Here is a 21411-nt window from a genome sequence, read left to right as displayed (position 1 = left end):
AGATTACCTCACACTATCACTGGGAATCCGCCCCCGGCTTTTTTCGTTGCCTCTACGCAATGTCTGCATCAGCCTAGCATTAAGCTCATTGGGGACAACATCAATCATCTTATTGGTCGATTTGCTACCCAAGTGATTCAATTTCTGCCTCCCAGTCTCACACCCTGGCTCCCGGCTTCTAAAACTCGAATTCCCTCTGCAAATTTCGGACTCCCTCTTGGCTTCTGCGTTGCCCCTACGTGGCTCTGCGTCAGCCCTCTAGCTCAGTGTTGCGAGTGTTGGATCTCCCTCTGCCTTCTCTGTTGAGTATCCTCCGACCGGGAAAGATTTCCCTTCGGATACTATCCCATCCCTTCACTGCAAATGCTCACTATCAAAATTCTCCCGACAGCTTCTCTGCTTCAGAAAATTGAACTTCTAAGCTCACTCTGTGTGTCTTACCAAATGACCCTCAAGCTTCCTTAAATAATCTCTTCGTTGACATTCAACGGCCCAGATTAGAATCTAATCAGTGGCTAAGATCATTTCTACTTGATCCTCATCTTCTTCAAGAAGTTACACCCACAGTTAGATTAATACCCATTAATTATTTTAGTTTCCTAAGTTTAGACTTAGGGTCCCATTAAAAATAATTATTTATTTTAATAAAACTATTTCTGGGTGGAATTTCCCAACACGCTTTTTGGGTTCTTTGGAATACATGTCCTTGAGCCTCCCTGCAAAATTTGAGACTTAGAGCACATCTGATGCTACCAAAAATCAACACTCCCTCTTAGCGAGGAATGTGCTCTAGCAATGCAACTTGCTGAAGCATCACTATGTTATGTAGCATCTCCCTCTGCGCTGCTGATGTCTGACATGTTGTCTGCCCAGTGCCAACTACTGCGCAAATGTTGCATCTGTCTGTTGTTGACCCTGCCACTGTCAACTCTGCATCCGTACTACAACTCCCTATGAATTTATGCATCCATGTTACTGCTAGCACTGCCACTGCCAACTGCCCCTGCACTGCAAACTGCTGCTGCTACTGCATCAACAACAAAAAAACATCCCAAATCACTGAACTGTGTTTAGTATGATACCATGTGAATGTTGGAGCCTGACTATTGCTAGTCTCTGCGCTGACCCTCTGAATCTATTACGTTGTTGCTGACCTCTGCTCTATGCCATCTGCACTACTGCCAAACCTGCTCTGCGTTGTTCAGTCTCTGGCGCTCCCAGCCACTGCAACTGTCTCCCCGACACTCCTTGGCACCATCTGACACTAATCCATCCTACTACTTCTAATCTGGGTCCCCGTAGCAAGGAATTGATCCAAGAGGTGGGCTCCTCAAGGATCCTGCCCATCTGTAGCTCTTTCGAACTACAGCTCCAAATCAACCCACTTCCCTCCTAGAGGTATGTCAGTTGTCATGGTGAACTCCTCCTCCTCGATCTTCGAGGGTGCAGCCTTTGGATCGTGCTTCTCATATTTGTCCATCTTCTTGAGAGGACACGGTATTGCGTAGTGACCCATCTCACCACACCTGAAGCACTTCAGCTTCAAGATGTCCTTCTTACGTCACCGCTGCCCCTTCCATGCAAGGGTTGCATTATCCTCCTCCTCCTTGGGTTTCGACCCACTGCTGCTACTTTTGTCAAGCGTATAGTTGACTAGATCTCTCCTCAGCTCCTCTTGCTTAAGAGTTGCCCACATCTCATCACAATTCGGCAAAGTCACCCTACCCAGGATACTCTGAACCACCTCTGGACAAAAACTTGCCACTCATCCAAGATAGAAATGACAGCCAGTCTAACCAACTCGAAATCTTGAGGTGTAGACCCCACAACTGATAACTCATCTTGAGTCTCCTGAAGCTTCGTGAGGAACGGATCTATGCGCTCCTCCTTCTACATCTGCGCAGATCTCAATTTCTACTCTAAGTACATCTTCCGCAGCTCGGAAGATCCTTGATATAGCGTAGACAATGCATCCCACATCTCCTTAGCAGTCCCTCAGCTAGCGATGTGACAGACAACATGATCCTTCACTCCGTCGAGGATCATTCTCTTTGCCTTCACCATTTATGCCTTGTACTTCTTCAACGGATCTACATCTATAGGCACAGCCATCACGCTGTCGACATATGTCTTGAGAGCATGCTCATCTAGAAGGAATGATAACATTGCCTTCCAGATTACATAGTTAGATGCCCCATCCAACCTGTCCTGATCTCTCAAGCCACTGGTTGCCATCTTTGCCACGAAAAACTATCAAATTGCTCCTCTCTGCTTCTTACTGCTGCTGCTCAGCCAATAAGAAAACGGACTTCTTGGTGGGAAGTCTTCTATGGAAAAATTCCCTCTCAGTGCTTCTCTTATCGGCTGACGTCATTCTGCCCAGCAAAATGGCCTGCAAAAAAAACTGTGTCCCACCAGCTCCTCCTCACACTGAGGCTTCAGCGCTGCTCCCTCTGCCACGACAAGATTTCGATCTGGAAGTCCTTCTCTTTGTCGACTCACTCAAAGAAAGACTGCCTCGAAAATCAGCCCTTCAGCTAGGACTGCACAAACCCCTCTGGGGATTTGAACTGCTGCCTCCTGCAGCTTTTTCAACCTCCCTTTTCTGCTTAGGTTTGGGTTCTCTGGCACTGTTCTTCTTGCTTCACCTGCACTAGCTCTCATACCATGTGAAAATTCATCAAATCGGGGAACTCCTACTACAGCACTGATGATATTTCTCCTACTTGTTAGCTTTAAATAAACAAGTTATTTGCAGTTTCCTACGGCAAACACTGAAATACATACAATGTAGCCTACACCAATTAAATTATATGCTGAAACAAGAAACTAAACAAGAAAAGATACAACACAAGTGACACAGTTATTTTTGGACAAATGTCCCCGGAAAAACCAAATGCGGGAAAACCGATGCAATAGATCTGAGGGTTTTTATTATTATGCAGTAGTAAAATCTGAATACATCTCAGGAAGCCTTCCCGGCAATCCAGTTACAGAAAATAATCCTAACAGAGAGATTTGTGAGATTATCTCACACTAAAACTGGGAATCCTCGCTGATCCAGCCCCAGAAAGAGTGCCCCCGACTTTTCTAGTTGCCTCTACGCAGTGTCTACGTTAGCCCAGTGTCAAGCTCACTAGGTACAACGTCAATCCTCTGGCTGGTCGATTTGTTGCCCAAGTGATTCGATTTCTGCCTCCCGGCCTCACAACCCGGCTCCCAGCTTTTGAAACTTGAATTCCCTCTGCAAATTTCAGACTCCCTCTTGGCTTATGCGCTGCCTCTACGTGGCTCTACGTCAGTGCCTCTAGCTCAGCGCTGCCATTGTTGGTTCTCCCTCTACCTTCTCTACTGAGTATCCTCTGACTGGGAAAGATTTCCCTTCAGTTACTATCATTGTCCCTCACTGCAAAAGCTCACTATCGAAATTCTCCCGACAGCTGCTCTGCTTCAGAAAATCGAACTTCTGAACTCACTTTGTGTGTCTTTCCAAATGACCCTCAAACCTCCCTAAATAATCTCTTTGTTGACATTCAACGGCCCAGATTAGAAGCTAATCAATGGCTAAGATCATTTCTGCTTGATCCTTGTCTTCTTCTAGAAGTTACACCCACAGTTAGATTAATACCCATTATTTTATTTTCCTAAGTTTAGACTTAGGGTCCTATTAAAAATAATTAATTATTTTAATAAAACTATTTCTGGGTGGAATTTCCCAAAACGCTTTCTGGGTTCTTTGGAATCCATGTGCTCAAGCCTCCCTGCAAAATTTGAGACTTATGGCACATCCGATGCTACCAGAAATCAGCATTGTCCACTATGATGGGAGTCCATTCCTACATTATGGCACCTTTTGGACTTTATTAGGCCCCCTCAAAAGCCCAACAACTCACCCAGTTGATCATTCGACCCTCTTGAGAGGCTCACTCATGTATTATGAGCTATTTGGTGGGCTTGTCACCAAAAGTTGTGGTTATTAATAATATGCACATTATTTTATTCTAGGGCCTAAATTAGGCCTAATTAGCTAAATCAAATTCATTAGGAAGTGTGTAAATAGAAGTGAGATGAATCATTTGGATCATCATCACTTGGATTAGGTTATTTTTCTCTTGTGAGATTTTCGCTATCCCTTTTGGAGGATGATTTTGGATGTTATGGATGAATTTTGATGTTTGGATATCTCTCTCTTGTCTTGGAGCTTCATTATTGGCATAATTTGATGATTGGATATGCTCTTTTGTACATGTAAGTGCTTTTTCATGCTTATTCTTGATATTTACTTTTCCATATGAATATTGCTGGGATTTTCACTTTACAAGTCTAAAATTTCTTCTTTTCTATATGAATAAGAGGAAATTGTGATATTTAATAGCATTGCATCATGTCATGGGCCATGTATGAATGGGTGAATGTTCCTAGAGATAAATTATGATAAATACATCTCAATAAGTCATCAATTTTTTCAAATCGAAGTATAAATTCCTTGAAGGAGCTGCTCTCATGCCCTAATGCCATGCAAAATTGTTTTAAGGCTTGATTGGGTGAACTCTTTCCAAACCACAAATTCCCCTTGACTCAATCTCTCTTAAAGGACAAGGCACTAATCCTCCATAGGCGATCACTTTCAATGCTTATTCTTTTCACCTACCTCTTTTTCTAGGCCTAGCCTACATAGGTCACCTAGGGCATCAATTATCTCACAATCTAGCCATCCAAACACTTCGATTTTTGGTCCACAACTACACTGAGGTTTTCTCTAGAGGCCCTCCAAATTTGAAGCAAATCCGGCGGTGGGATCTCGAGATATAGCAAGCCCTAGCTCAAGGACCATTTATTGCCCTAGGTTTCCCTTAGCTAGTGTCCTCATTAGAATCATTAAATTTAAACCTCGAAGAAAATTTGTCCTTTGATCCTCTTCTCCTCCCAAATTAAGTCAAGTCCCTCATTTGGTGATCAACTCCCTACCCTTGACCTAATTTTGGGTCTGCTTGGTCCCGTGTGGTCCCACAACTTATTGACGCCAATTCCACAAAGATCACACAAAGACCAATTCTCCATTAGGATTTCTAGGCCTAGGAATTATCTTTGCAAGATTTATTCCCAAACCCTAGCCTCGAGAATCCTCTTAGCCCTTCCTAGAGAGCATATCGCCTTGCTTCCCAAGAAAGAAAGCCATATAATTGAATCTATCTTGTGAATAAGCCTTAGGAATCACTCCTTGTCCTCTCATTGTTCCATTCATCTAGTGATTCCCCTTTATATTGGGTCTCCTCCCATCGGTGAAAGTCTGTAAAGAGCAGGGCGCTTTAGCTGAGGTGTCAGTGGGCTATCGCTCCATTGTTGCCCTTAAGCTAGTAGTTGCTCTATAGGATCCCCTCCTAGGACCCCTACTAGTTTGAGCAATAACAACACCCTATGGTTATCATGTAGAACTTTATATTTTTCCTAACACTTGACGAGAATGTCCTCGACATTGGAATGTATTTGTTTTAGATGATCAAAAAAGGCAATACCTTTAAGTTGTTCCTTCTAATTGTGTGAGGTGAAGGGAGAAAAGAAGCTGAATAAAAGCTCATATGCAATGAGCGATCCACAAAGGTTGAAAGATCTATGGAAACATGTAACACTGCGTTACAGTTGTGTTGAATAATGCAAAGGTGTCAGTTCCATTGCTTATTGGATTGATGACGTAAAGACAATGTGTGTTATCTGAATTTCATCATGACTATTGGTCTCACAATGAAAATAAGTGGAAATAAATTAATTGTCAAGCATCATCCACAACAATTTCCAACAGAGGCTAAGGAATCCAAGAGTCCAAATCCAATCTGATAGTAAGCAACAACCCAAGGTTTGTACATATACTTAGGAAAGAACCCCACAACTTTAAGAACACCTATGGTCTTGGTGTAAGAGATGAAGATTCACATCTTAGAGAAACATCTTGGGAAATCAACACACTAGTACAAAGATATCATGACGATGACATTGACTCATAACTAGGCCATAGAGGAAATTCATAAAGATGGATGCCCAAGGTTGAGAACATACTCTCGAAGGCATATACAAGTGAAGTTTCTATTTGAGCACCTAGACGAACTACACAAAGAACAACTGTAGACATAATTCTTAACATTCTTCTTCATAGACGACTAGTAGAAGTATCATTGTGTAGAACCCTAGCTGGGCAAATTTTAACCAAACAATGTAAAGCACTAATTGTTCAATTTTAACCAAACAAGGGTTGAAATTTAAAATTTAATTGCAGAGGAAAACCTGGAATTAGTAGAAGGTGTTTTGGAGTGTTGTTGTTCCTGTTGTTGCAATTACCAAACCACCCTTTTTCCTCCCAGCCTATCTGGGGTCTACCTATATGATCCCCAAATCCAGAAGACAAGTTTTCTGGCCCCCGTGCCCAAAACCCCAAGAACAATCAAGCTCAATGTCTGTGACTCTGTTAGAACTCCCTGCTCTGTCTCTCTCAAACTCAAAAGAATTTCCCACAGTAAAAAAATGGTGTCCTTCTTCAGCCCTCCTTCGTTCCCTTATATGTTTAAATCCACTGCCTTCCAAAGACCTTGTTGTCGGCTTCCTCCTCCCTTCCACTGACTCATGCTTCCTTTTGCTGCCACCCTCATACCTTCTAGACCCTTCCTTATTTTTTTGGCTAGAGGCAGTTATATTCTCCCTTTAAATGAAGCGTTGAATGGTTCCTTTACAGATTTAGGAATTAGTAATATTTTATTTTATTACATTTCTATTTTAATTAATTTGTTTTATTTTTAAACAATTTCTTTATTTTAACATGTAAATGAATTATTTTATTTATTTTAATTAAATTTAATTATCATTTAAATCAATTTAATTTATATTTCAGCGTCTTTATTATGTGTGTGTGTGTGTGAGAGAGATTAAAGGATATAGGTATATAAGAGTGGTACACATATCAAGACCCTACTTGATATATTTATTATATTCTAGTGAGTTAATAATTTATTTTGATAATCTATTCATCAACCTAAACTTAGAAATTTTCCATATTAGCTAGTATGTATACTAGTGCAATACATGTGGTTCATGCATATGTAGCTATCATATGCATGCCTCGTATGCTTGCTAATATTCCTATGTTCCTTGTAATTTGATGGGTCATTACACATTGAATATGCTGGAGAGTTCTATGAACCCCAAAATGTCATGCATTCATCAGCTCCATTTGAACTTGGAGATATCCATACCCTAACTTGACTTTTGGGAAGTATTTAATGCCATCAAGTTGATCAATCTTGAGAAGGGGATATCTAATCATTGTTATATTTTCTATAACCCAACAACTGGTACTTAATTCCAAGCAATAAATTACTGAATAACACACAGCTAGGTTCCTAACAAAAATATTGAGTAGAAGCAAACAGCGATCTGAATCACATCAATCACAAACAGGTTTCTTCCCAACAAATCAGTTCATCAATAATAAAATTCAGAACCTACTTGGGCTCCCATCCTGGGATAATGGCCCAATTGAGAAAATACAGATACAAAAAATTACCTTGGATATGATCTAGCAAATATGCCCTAGATCGATTCTCAATCTCCCCATAAATCTAGACCTCCAACCTCTCTGCACTTCCTTAGACCTAAAACACGTTCACTGAGAGACTACTCTCAATCTTCTGTTGTTGTTGTGTGTCTTCTCTCTCTCCCTAGCCTTGCTTTTATAACTTTGCATTGAGCCAAAATCCTAACCCTAACCCTAATTCTAATCTCAAAGTGAATGATGGTCGAGATTAGATCTCGCCTCACTTGAAATTGATGGCTAAGATTAAAACTTATTCAAGAAAGTAAATTACTTTAATTTTCATAAGTTATATTAGCTCAATAAGCCAACATATTAATATGTGTTTTTTCTAAGTTAAACTTAGACTAAGTTACATTATCAACTTGCTCAACCCAAAGTAAGTGTTCTAAGGAGATGTAGGTGACTTACGCACACCTAGAAACAAGGCATTGCAGAATTACCCGCTCGAGCTACAAACTTCAACATTCATGGCTATAATTATGTTATGCAACCTAAAGTTCATGCTTAATTGCATTTAATTGCTCTCTTTGAAGTTTCTTTAAAAATTAATAGAGCCAAGATCATAGAAGGAGAACTTTTAGGTTGAATTTTCCATATTTCCTTCTTTTATAAATTTGATAAGTTATTTTTCCATCTCAATACTCTCCATGGTCATGGTCCTATAGAAATGTTGATAACAATATTAAGAGATTAAAATGATCTCAGCATAGTGTTGAATGGCCCTAATTCACGTTAAACCCTTACTCTCGTCAAACACATAAAAATAAGAATCCCATAGGTTTCCATTGCTTCAAGTTGTATTCTATCAAAATTTGAAGTTTTAACCTATCTGATAATATACAGGAAAATTGTCATGTAGTGCTTGTCAGTTTTATTATTTCTCTATAAGAGATGAGTATATTTCCTAATGATGATCTTAGCTCATAGGTCCTTCCATGTTAATGCAACTAATATGCATTTTAGTGCTTTTCGATCATGTTGATAGCAGTGTTTTTAAAACCGGAACCGGTGACCGGACCGGTCCACCTAATGAACCGGTTTACCGACCGGAACCGGTCTAACCGGGACTGGTTTGGTCTAAACGAACCGGTTTTTAAAAAATACATTAAATAATTAATTTTTAATGAAACAAAACTATTTTTAAGATGTAAAACCATGATTCCAAGCCAATAGAGACAAAATATGCAAAGTTTGCTCATTTATATACCATGCAAAGGTGAATATATCAAAATGGCACCGAGTGCAATACATATCATCGACAAAATAGAAAAATACATAAGAAATGAGGCTCTAAATGGCCTATAAAGTCCAAAAACAATGCTGCAAGCTATGAGGCCATTGGCCTACTACAAGTCTACAGTGTACACATGATCAATCATCAAGTCCATCACCACTACTAGACACAGGATCATCATCAGGAGCTACATAGACATCATCTGGTTCAGAGTCTGAGGATGCCTCTGCCTCATCTGCAACATCAGTATCAATGCCACCAATGACAATAGAAGTGGACCTAATGGAAGCACGAGTTTTTCGACCTGCACGACTAGTGCCTTCCATTGGTTCCTTGCCTTTCCTTGATGCCGCTACTGATCCTGGTTCTGATGCCGCCACATAATCTGCCTCATCCTCCGCTTAAGCCATGTCGATATCAAAATCAGCCTCAAACACAGGATCTTCAGTCTCCTCCACCCATTCTGATGTTGGATCAATATCGTCCAACACAATGGGATCTAGATCAGGTGATTTGCTCATCATTTGGTTCCTCCTCAGTCGAAGGTTGTATTGCACAAAAACAAGATCATTTAACCGTTTTTGTTCCAAACGGTTTCTCTTCTTCGTGTGTATGCGCTCAAAAACAGACCAATTGCGCTCACAACCTGAAGCACTGCAAGTTTGACTGAGGACTCTAATTGCAAACCTTTGCAATTGAGGACATTGGCCACCAAATGACTCCCACCAATGTGCTGCAAAGAAAAAGACAATAATTAGTAACTTAGTTTATAATTTGAATTGTAAAGAACGTAAACAATTTTAACTTGAAATGAAAAACAAAATGGAAATTGGAATTGGTTACCTGGTTGGTCCACATCTCTTGCCATCTTTGCCAAGTTTTTGCCAAAAGTACCACTTGCTTGATTGAAAATAGTAAGCTGTCTATGTATATCCAACTGGTCTACATGGTTAGGGACCATGCGCTCCAAGCAATCAATCAATCCAGCTCTGACCTCCCCATCATGCTGATCTCCTAGCCGATTTTTATAGTGATACCTTGGGTTCAAAAAATACCCGGCTGCATGTATAGGACGATGGAGTTGATTGTTCCATCTGTTATCAATGATCTCCCATATACGGCCATATTTAGCTAACCTGTCATTGTAAGCTGCCCGTATCTGCTCCTTTGCCTGATCCATAGCTTCATAAATGTAGCCCATGGCCAATCTTTCCCCATCCACCAACCTTAGCACCTTAACAAGGGGCTCGGTAATTTTCACAAGCTCTACAGACCTTTTCCAAAAATAAGTGTCTAACACTTTCTTTTTGGTGTCTTTTCCATCTGGTCTACGAGCCCACCGAGATTCAGACCATTCATCAGAGGAAAACATTTTCTGCAAGTTTCTATGTTGACCATTGAGACATTGCAACGTGAGGAAGTGAGTTGCAAATCTCGTAATTGCAGGCCTAACAAGCTCTTTGCCTCCAGTGTGTTTCCTCATTAGGCTCAATACCCATGAGTGGTTGTAAATGTATTTTGTAATGCACTTGGCATGCTCTACAGTGTTTTTTACCCACTCCACCTTGCCTATATCCTCAAGCATGAGGTCTATGCAATGTGCAGCACATGGAGTCCAAAATATGGTGTTATATTTGGCCTCAAGCATCTTTCCAGCAAGAACATAGTTTGAGGCATTATCAGTGATGACCTGCACAACATGCTGCTCCCCAACTTCCTGAATAATGTTATCCAAAAGCTCAAATAGAAGGCTTGCATCCTTTACCCTATCAGATGCATCAACTGATTTCAAAAACATGGTTCCTTGAGGGCAAGAAACAAGGAAATTAATGATAGTGCGGTTCTTTCCATCGGTCCATCCATCTGACATAATGGAACAACCTGTTTTGACCCATGACTCTCTAAACTCAGCCAAATACTCATCAATGGAAGATATCTCTTTTTGCAAAAGAGCTCCCCTCAAGTCATGCATACTAGGGCCTTTGAAGCCCTTTCCTGCAGCTATAACAGAGTCCCACATAGCTTGGTAATAAGGTGAGCGAGCAGCATTAAATGGGATATCTGAATCATACCACCATCTAGCAATGTATTGGTGAGAAGTTTCTTTGCATTGTTTTTTCCAATGCTGATCCAAAGTGGGTTGAGAACTTGGCTGGGAGGAAGTGGGATTAGATTTAGAAGAGGCAATGTTGGCAGAAGATGAGAAATAACTTTGGATGTTTGGTCTCTTTGCTCCTTTTGATGGTTGGCCAACTCCAACAGAAGGATGAACATAGTGAAAGGGGTCATTGGTGGAAGGGATAGAAGTGGAGTCTTGAATGTCATAATCATCATACCCACTCTCTTTCATAAGATTCATGGCTTCCATTAATTCCCTCTTCCTTGCAATTTCATCTTGGATGGCCTTCTCCCTAGCCTTATCCTCATAAAATTTTTCAAGCTTGGCAATGTATTCTGCCCTAATAGGACCTAACAGTTCTTTTGGTGCATCACATGGCTTTACTTGGCCTCTTACCCCAGCCAAGTGTTGTTTCAACCTAAGAATACCCCCACCTCCAATAGATTTATGGCATAATTTGCATATCATTTTTCCCTCAATTACATCACAATGAACCCATGCACTGTCCTTTCCTTTTGGAGCCATGTTTGCTTGAAATAATAACAATTTGCAAAGAAATCTGCCATTTAAAAAAAAAATTGCAGCTAAGGAACATGGAAAACCAATGATAAATGTAGGAAAAAAAATGCACATGCAAGCTACAAAAATTGATAGCATAGAGCTAGAGAGTTCATAGGCTTAGCATAGATGATAGATCATTGAAGTGAGAAGTTTATAGCACAAAAAAAATAATTCATGGACAGCAGACCCAAATGAGGAATTATCAAGTGCAAATCCTTACCTGGAAATGCAAAGTAGCTCCCTTAGCCTCCTCTTGATGATGGCAACTCCACTGACAGCTACACACTATCTCCAAAATAGCTCCAACTCCAACTCCAAGATGACTACTTCAGCAAAAACTCCACACTCTCCAAGCTCACAAACAAACTCACAAACACTCCAAATCAGTTGTGTGAGACAAATGAGAGTGAGAGGGGTGTCTTATAGCAAGTGTGAGGGTGTTTTTGGAGGGAAAATCCCTTTCCCTCACCCCCAAAACCCCTAAACCACCCTCAGTTCCAAAAAACCGCTGCGCTTTTTGCTTGATCGGCAGCCTGTCCATAAACCGGCCGGTTTAGGACGGAACCGGCCGGTTAGCAATAAACCGGCCGGTTCCGCCCTAAACCAGCCGGTTTTTACCGGTTAGGGCAATTTTCCGGGCAAAGGGTGCTGTAAACCGGGTTTTTTCACCGGTTCTGACCGGTGAGCCTCCCAACCGGCCGGTTAGGCCGGTAACCGGTTGGACCGGAACGGTTTTTAAAACTATGGTTGATAGTACTTGCCAAAGAGATCACAATAGTCAATGCATAGGTATCATGTCACACCCTATGGTTTCGATGTATGCTTCTATTGCAAGTGTGTTATGTCCCGAATAATAATTTGACCAAAACTTCCGGAAATTTACTTCAAAATTTCAACCATAAATTTATTTATTAAAATCCAACGATATTCTAGAACCTACACAATGAAATTATTGGCAAACAACTAGCTTTTACAACATGAAAAATCCAGAAAGTCTGCAACTCAAAATACATAGGAAGAATAACAGCAAACTCAGCTTTATTATATTAACAGGAACAAAACACATGCCAATACAACTACAATAGCTGAGCTGGAAAATATCTAAGATGGCCTCCAAAGAGTTGTTGCAATATTGAACCTCGCCTCAGAAACTACACCTGAAAATGATGCCCAAATTGGATATCTCGGTGATCCCCACTCTGATCCACAGATCTGCTCACAACTAATGTCGATGAAGCTACATGAGATTTCTAACTGAAACCTCCAAAATAGTGAGTTGTGGTTTCATTCAAACCCCAGCTCAACCAACTAACACCAACAACATATATACTTTCAACATGCACCTAACTGTCCACTCAACTAGCATCATAGGCAGCAGCAACATACCAACAAACACTCAGACTTCACAAAAGTCACACCCAACTTTACATGGCGTGTGACAAGGCAATACATAGAGGTTTACAACAGTGTACCAGCATGGTATAAATGAAAGCTCTCTGCAATATACAACTTCCAGCAAATTACTTTGTCACTGAACAGCAGCTACACAACCCCAAGTTCAGCAAAACATATAAATCATAGCAATATACTTTGTTCTAGAGTTAGAACTTTTGCATCATCCTTTCAGACAGCAATATATACACTCGCAGCACACAAACCAATCAATTAAAAAACAAACTCGGCTTGGGTCAACAACAAGAATTACAAACTTGCTCTATGATAACAACACCTACTGTGAACTGAAATCGATATGGTTCATTGGCGGATTGATGATCTCTTATGGTTTATAGTGTCTCGTGGATTCCTCTTCCTTTTTTCTTTGCATGCAAAGATTTCAATTTCAAGAGAAAATAGGAATAACATAGGTAGATAAGAGCATTGTGTATCAGAACTGACAGTCAAACAGAGTTACATGCCTGGATAATTTCTTGTCGATCTGGTAAATGGAGTGAAATTGTCAGCTTGATCTAGGATCAACACGGCCTCCTCAGACTGTACTCAACCTTTATCAACCAATGGGAGCATTAATTTTTTGATATAGTAACGATCGTGGACTACTGTTGCTCGCTAGCACCCTTAGCTCTTCAAGATGATGGACTCGAGATGCGTATATCTTCTCTTATGCTCACGGATATGAGACAAGCCTCTAACTATGGTTGTTGTTCATCGATCTGGGAAATGATATACCCATAACAACTTTGTCACCTATGCTCTCCACATTTACAGCCACCTTGTGCTTTATGAGAGCCACTACAGTAGCTCGGGCCTACTTCTGTGCAATGACACAGCCTCAAAAGCAGTGACTCAGGCTCCTTGTATGCTTTTGCAGTCTTGATCTAGCGTTATGATTCATCCCCTATGTGCAACATAATGACTTCCCTTATTCGACCTCAGCTACAGTGGCCTGCCTAGTGTACCATGCAATCTCAAGCTACAGTTCCAGCTCCCTCCTATTCGCTCCTACACCCATGGACCCCAAAGAGATTGATTCCCCTCTTTGTAGCCTAGCCTCCCTCCCGTGGTTCCTTCGTTCACATGAATCGCTGCGATTAGCAGCACGGACCCCCTCTCGTGCGCATTCACATTTAATGTGAATAGTCAATCGCTGCGAACAGCAACACAAGCCCCCCCCCTCCAATTCACACTTCAAACTAGAGTCAATGTCAATATTATTGTTTCTTTGTGCATCGAGTTAATAATGGTAACAACCAACTCCTCACGATTGAGCAATGATTCGGCCAAATACCTATGTGGTGGTTTACATACTCGTGTATCGCCGATTTTTGTGTACAACTGTCACTACTGTGGCCCAAAATCTCCTTGTCGTGTAGTAAAAAATACATTAATTGGTCGAAAAGTTAGATCGATCTCCGCCTGTTGTTGTAAATGTTAGATTTTGATGGATTTGGTAGAGCAGCAAACATGTGTTCTAGTCTCTATGATGTCTAGGAGACTAAAGAACACGAGATCTCCAAAACCCAAAAAAAATCACGAGATAACACTCAGAAACAGGTTGCGGGGCAGCAGCTCCCCCCCCCTCCCCAACTCAGAAACAAGTTGCGAGGCAGCAGCTCCCCCCCCCCCCCCCCGCCCCTCTCACCCGCTTATGAATCACACTCCCTTTGGGAGCAACCCAGGAGCACGCTCAAATTTTCACTCCCTATCCTTTTTTTTAAAAAACAAATTGCAGTAACATTCCAAATGCAATTTTTTTTCAAAGAAACAGATAATTTTGAGTGGGGCAGCCTAATGATCAAGCCTATGGCCCTAGTATTGATATGCGATTCATGGTAATGTGAAATTCTTAAAGTAAACGTGACATTCTCCTTAATCTTCATAAGTAAAAGTGACATTCTCCTTAATCTTCATAAGTAAAAGTGGCATTCTCCTTGACCTTCATTTTCATCATTTTACTTAAACTTTTAACATAACCATGAAATGACTCAAGATGTTTGAGAGTGGTTGCGACCTCATTGGATTTCATATGGAGAAAGTAGAATTTTAGATCTCATTCAAAATCCAGCAGGCTTATCACTTTTTCAGGATTGGGGGGATTGCAATGTTTCCATTGGATTTTGCCATGTATTAGGGTATGGAACTCGTATTTAATCAAGAGCACCAATCCCTCTATGTACCTTGATGTCAGTGACATTAGTTGTCGAACTCCTCTATCATGACCCTACTAAAAATGTACCCATAACTCAAACAAAATCTTGAGTTGACATGCTATGTTTTTTCTATCTTATGTTAATGCTTAGATGGTGATATTAATGATGACAATCTTGATTTTCCAACAAGACTAAAAAATTAGACATTTCTCGTGGAGGCAAATGGCCCAAGCATTAGCAATAGATAATAGATTTACTTGTCTTTTCTAGTTTCTAGTAGTTTTTATAACTATTGACTCTTTCATATTTATTATGATATTTTTTGTAAACAATATATGACAATTTAATTTTGAAGTTTGATGTTGGCAATTATAACTCATTGGTAATGAATTATGAATATAATGTTTCATGAAAGTTGAAAGTTGTTTCATTTCATTTCATTTTATAACATTTCATTTCATGTTAGACATTCTTTGATGTAATGGTTACACTTAGCTTACACGTACAACTTTGGTGATCAATGATGATAAATGTTATATATTGAATTTTGAAAGCTTGAAAATTTAATATTGATGAATCATGAGACTCAATATGTTGTATGTTACTAACTTGGGTACGTGGTTGATGAAGATTATAACTTCTAGATGATTGATGTTATATGCTTCAATCTATGTTTTTATTCTTTTTATATCTAATTCATCATTCTACATGCTTTTGTTGACATATATCCATCAAAATATATATATATATATATATTATATAAATATTAGCTCCCCGATTTGCTCCCAAACCGTGAGCTTCTGAAAATATCGCTCCTGCTCCCAAGTAACCTTGGTTTGGTTCACACAGTGAACCTTTTGATGCATGATATTATTAAGAAAAAAAACCAACAATACAAATGGATTGTTAATTTGTACAAGAGAGGCAAACAAATGATAAAATTTATTACAAATCATAGCAATACCCATGGGCTTTCTGCAATCACTCGAGATTGGAGTTGTTGAAGATTGCGAAGACTAGATTTGCTAGCTATTACCTCAACTTCAGGCGCCTTTTGAAGGTAAGAGAGCCATTGGCTAGCATGGTATCAAGTCCACACTGGCATGTATTAAAGGACAGGGCTACAAATGCAGCTGATAAGAAAGGTTTTGAACAAGTGGAGGAGACAGCTCTTGATGGTCTATTTTGGGCAAGTGTGAGGCAAGTATTACAATTCACCAAGCCCATTTATAGCATGATTCGTTTTGTAGATACAGATAAACCAGTGATTGGGTAGGTGTATGAGCAAATGGATACCATGTTGGGGCAGATAAAAGATATTGTTCAGGAAGATGATCCCAACTTCTATACATTGATTCACAAATGTGTGTGTACACGGTGGAATAAACGTAATGTTCCACTACATGCCTTGGCATATATCCTTATGCCAAAATACTACTCTCCATCTTGGTTGAGCCAACCTGCACCTGTGGGTGGGGTTAGGATCAAACCCCATATAGATACAGAGGTATCTAAAGGATAAATGGAAGCATTAGACAAGTTGGTACCTGACAAGGAGGACTGTGCTAATCTGCGTCTTGAATTAGGCAGATACTTCACTTGCACAGGTTTGTTTGGTTCTTTGTATGCAATGGAAGATAGAGATAGCTTTGATGCTCTCACATGGTGGGAAGCATATAGCGACATGGGACTTTTGCCAGAATTGGCCAAATAAGGTTCTCTCACAAGTTGTAAATACTCCTTCTACATACAGGTGTTGGATCACCTACAGCTTCATTCATAATGTGAGAAGAAACAGACTCAATGAAATCCGGGCAGAAATCTTGGTTTATGTGCACTAAAACTTGAGGTTGTTGAGTCACTATTGTGATCAAGCTTATGAGGATCCAACATATAAAATTTGGGACAACCACCCAGAGGACGATAATTTGGAGGATGGCACTATACATCTTGAAGAATTGGAAGCAGAACTTATGAGAGATGATGATGAAGCAACAACAACCATGCCACCCCCACCATCCAGTAGCAGTGTCAATGCTCAAGTTCCAAGTATTGTCCCTTTGTTGCCGCCACCTCCATCTACATCCTCACGTGGAGGGCATGTGCCTTCTAGTTCTGGTCGTGCGACTGTGCGGGAGGAGACTCCTAGAAGACCACCACGACCTGCTTAGAAATTAGACATTTCTCGTGACAAGAGGAAGTTGTAGATAATAGATTTACATGTCTTTTCTAGTTTCTAGTTAGTTTTAATAACTGTTGACTCTTTCATATTTATTATGATATTTTTTGTAAACAATATATGACAATTTAAGTTTGAAGTTTGATGTTGGCAATTATAACTCATTGGTAATGACTTATGAATATGATGCTTCGTGAACACTGAAAGTTGAAAGTTGTTTCATTTCATGTTAGATATTATTTGTTGTAATGGTTACACTTAGCTTACAAGTACAACTTTGGTGATCAATTATGATAAATGTTATATATTGAATTTTGAAAGCTTGAAACTTTAAGATTCATGACTCATGAGACTCAATATGTTGTATGTTACTAACTTGTGGACGTGGTTGATGAAGATTATAACTTCTAGAATCTAGATGATTGTTGTTATATGGTTCAATCTATGTTTTTTATGCTTTTTTATATCTAATTCGTCATTCTACATGCTTTCGTTAACATATATGCATCAAAATATAAAAAATACAGTATTCCACAGGGACGCATCCCCCAAGGTCGGGTGCGCGCACCCCTTGCACCCCTCGCACCCCACGCATTGTTGAAAAGTGTAAATAGGTTCGGTCTTCATAATGACATGTAATTATGATTTTATGTAATGAAATGTAAAAAAGAAAAATAAAATTTATTGTATTGCTTGCTTCATGGGTTTCATGAGCAAGAGATTTTATTTTTGAGTCAAGACTCCCATTGAGAGTCTTTAGGAATTATTTTTCATCTAGTCATAAAATGATAGAGTCATTGTCATGTAATGAAGTCATGTTACACTTTGTATAGAGTCAAACTTGTCTATGTAAAGTATCCTCCAAGACCTTGTCACTTATCCTCTTCAAGTCGGCCTACAACGATGGAAGAACATGCTAGAAGAAGTCGGCCTAACTCTTGAGATCATGTTGGCCTAAAGGACATGAGAAGAAGTGTGTATATAGCCACACTTGACCTCACTTAGAGGCAAGCAGCTCAGCATACATTCAATGAAGAAGTGCAAAGAAGAAGGGCTACAAAGAGAAATGTGAAGAAGTGATAAGGAGAGTTTCTTCTAGCCAAGCGAAGGGAGTTTCTTCTGGGCAAGCGAAGGGAGTTTCTTCTGGGCAAGTGAAGGAGGATTCTTCTGGGCATAGCGAAGAAGGTTTCTTTTGGGATCAACGAAGAAGAGTTTCTTCTGGGGCAGCGAAGAAGGTTTCTTTTGGGGCAGTGAAGGAAGGATTCTCCTGGGATACTTGTTCTAGGTAACTAAGATAGAGATCTAGAGACCGAGATTCTTCTGGGGCAGCGAAGAAGGTTTCTTTTGGGGCAACGAAGAAGGTTTCTTCTAGGGCAGCGAAGGAAGGATTCTTTTGGGATACTTGTTCTGGGTAACCGAGATAGAGATCTAGAGACCGAGATTCTCTAGAGGAATCTAGTGAGATCATAGAGACCAAGTTTCTCTAGAAGTCAAGAAGAAGCAGTGAGAAGTATAGAGACCAATTTTCTCTAGAAGAAGTCGAAGATAGCAGTTCGAGATCAAGAAGAAAGCCGAGAAAGGGAAGAGGCAAAGCATCAAGGTTAGTGACAAGGTTCTTGAGAGGATACTAGAGTCAAGGGCCTTTGTCATGGTCTTGGTACTCATCAATTGAAGATCTAAAGAAGAATTTTGATCAGGTTTTTCTCTCAAGAGATGAGAGGTTTTGGCTCTCGCTGACAAGCCTACATACTGTGTCACTTGTCTTTTATTGTTCATATTGGTAATTATCTTGATGAAAAGAACACAATAATAACATAACGAAGAAAAGACTATAAGCTAAGAAGTAAAAGCATATCACAAGCAATTATCAAGCAGAGAAATCTTTTAATTATTCATGCCCTAGATTTCTCAACACGCACCCAGGATGGGGGGACGTATGGGGAAACGTTTCCCCACATCCCCCTTTTGGGAGACGTGGGGACACGCAGGGGGGACGTTTCCCCATTGTGGGGGACGCGACTCACCAAAATTTGCTTGTAAACAATGATTTCTGACAAGGGAAACATAGTATTTGACCATATTGCCATACTAATGCATCCCCCATTAAATTTGCTTGTAAACAATGATTTATGACAAGGGAAACCTAGTATTTGACCATATTGGCATATTAATGCCATGGAATTCATGGTAATGTTAAATTCTTAAAGTAAAAGTGACATTCTCCTTTATCTTTCATTTTCATCCTTTTACTTAAATTTTTAACATTACCATCAAATGACTCAAGATGTTTGAAAGCGGTTCCGACCAAATTGGATTTCATATGGAGAAAGTAGAAGTTTAGATCTCACTCAAAATCCAACAGACTTAATAGTTTTTCAGGAATTCAGAATTCAATGGATTGCAATGTTTCCATTGCATTGTCATGTACAAGGGTATGGAATTAGTATTTAATCAAGAGCACCAAGCACTCTGTGAACATTAGAGTGACTTTTAGACTCATCACTCCACTGTTTTTGAGTTTTAGTTATATCAATTAACTATTCTAGTCTTCAGATTTCAGTATCTAGTCTATTTTTCTTAGTACTACTTAGATTCTAGAATGATGAATTTTAATTTTAATTTTAAATCAATTTAGAATCTAGAATGATGAATGATGAATTTAATTTTTAATTCAATCTAGATTCTAGAATGGTAAATAATGAATGATGAAAATGGATCAGAGTATTTCGTTATTGAATCTCGTGGTCTATGGATGAATCATGTATGTATTAGTAAGGATGATGAGTATGGAGCAATGTATTTCATTATTTAATTCAATTATGTATGTATCATTGTATTTATGCTTTCATTATTGAATATGAATTTGAAATATATATATATAAAGAAAAAAAAATCATATACCTCGACGTCCCCTTGTCCCCCCTAAATTACCCAAAATTTTAGGGTACTCCCACACGTCCCCCTTGTGCGTCTCTCCGCACCCGCATCTCCCCGTCCCGGAGTCTTGGTGGAACATTGAAAAAATATATATTATATAAAAAATCACTCCTCGAATCGCTCCCAAACCAGGAGCTTCTGAAAATGTCACTCCCGCTCCCACTCCACGTTTTCGCTCCCGCGCCCAAGTAACCTTGTCTTGGAGGGCCGACTTGGCTTCTTGGAGTGAGCTGACCCAAAAATTACATTTTAAAAAATATTTTTCCTTTTTCTTTACAAGAGGTCCAAATAGGACTTTCACTCAATAAATCCTAGAAGCATGAAGAACATGCTTCACTAATGAAATAATAATAATTATTATTATTTTTCTTCTTTTTCTCCTTTTTTACATAAAATACATATTACATAATGATACAAATACAATGATGATTATGAAGACAGAACTTAGTTACCCTTTTTAACAATATATACAGCCATTTGATTGCTTTACACCATGTTAATGCCATTGGCATCTGCGGAATTGTACCATTTTTGCTATAAAATGTAATACAAAGTTTTCTTCCTTGGAAAATAACCATCAGCATCTGCGTAATTGTAACTTTTTTGCTATAAAAAGTAATACAATTTTTTTTTCCTTGGAAAAAAAAGCTTGAGAAGTATATGTTGAAGATATTCAGAAAACATAGCTAAATTTTTATCTGATTTAGAATTATATGTTATTCATAATTAGAACATAACGAATAACAAAAAGATGATTTAGGAATACAAAACAATACACATGATGAGATGGGCCTGAATTGAATCAAATACTCAAATCTTTGATCAGAATCATTCACAATGAAATAATAACAATCATAATCTCAAACCTTTGAATCGCTTTCATCAAAGATTTCACCAACAATTTCTTCAACAACATCTTCCAATGTCACAATCTGAAAACAGTTGATTGTTAGTATAAGATGAGCACCTTAACATTGACTTCAAAAAGATCCACACAACAGAAACAAAACGCAGACAGAATGTAAATATAATTTAAAATACCTCAAATCTAGTTGATTATAGTTAAAATACCAACAATACTCAATCAAATCAGTATCGAGGAAGAATAAATCTATTAGTGAATGGGTGTGTTCATAGCATCAACATAGCTCTAGTTCAGCGTAACAATAACCATGTAGTGTAACTCAGATA

The 21411-nt window shown here is 39.3% G+C and overlaps 2 protein-coding genes across 3 annotated transcripts in view; both read right to left on the bottom strand.

Moving 5' to 3' along the window:
• Positions 1 to 21411, bottom strand: part of LOC149140254 (DUF21 domain-containing protein At1g55930, chloroplastic-like) — a 401995-nt gene that overhangs the window by 140958 nt on the left and 239626 nt on the right. For both annotated transcript variants that reach the window (XR_016264118.1, XM_089446847.1), the window contains exon 11: positions 21087 to 21152. Coding sequence is in view for 1 of the 2 variants with exons in the window: in XM_089446847.1 (XP_089302973.1) it covers positions 21087 to 21152 (66 nt within the window). In the remaining variant the exon portion in view is untranslated. The remainder of the gene's footprint in view (positions 1 to 21086; positions 21153 to 21411) is intronic.
• Positions 960 to 11184, bottom strand: LOC149140256 (uncharacterized). The gene is made up of 3 exons (XM_089448421.1): positions 9660 to 11184; positions 9463 to 9549; positions 960 to 1027 (listed from the first exon to the last, which is right to left on the bottom strand). Exons 1-3 carry the CDS (start codon positions 11182 to 11184, stop codon positions 960 to 962), a joined length of 1680 nt encoding a protein of 559 aa, XP_089304547.1.

This window comes from Pinus tabuliformis, chromosome X (genome assembly GCF_031772625.1).
Source record: "Pinus tabuliformis cultivar Carrire ecotype Pingquan chromosome X, CPIR1, whole genome shotgun sequence".
NCBI classification, from domain to species: domain Eukaryota; kingdom Viridiplantae; phylum Streptophyta; class Pinopsida; order Pinales; family Pinaceae; genus Pinus; species Pinus tabuliformis.
The sequence above is the reverse complement of the archived record's forward strand: the minus strand, read 5'-3'. Positions and strand labels throughout refer to the sequence as shown.

Bases quoted from the DNA above. Each gene is read 5' to 3' on its own strand.
- LOC149140256 (XM_089448421.1), bottom strand. From the start codon at position 11,184: ATGGAAGCCATGAATCTTATGAAAGAGAGTGGGTATGATGATTATGAC. The intron at 9,550-9,659 runs GTAACCAATTCC...TTTTCTTTGCAG, and splicing joins AAGAGATGTGGACCAACCAG to CACATTGGTGGGAGTCATTT. The intron at 1,028-9,462 runs GTTGTGAGCGCA...TTGTTGATGCAG, and splicing joins TCAAACTTGCAGTGCTTCAG to TAGCAGCAGCAGTTTGCAGT.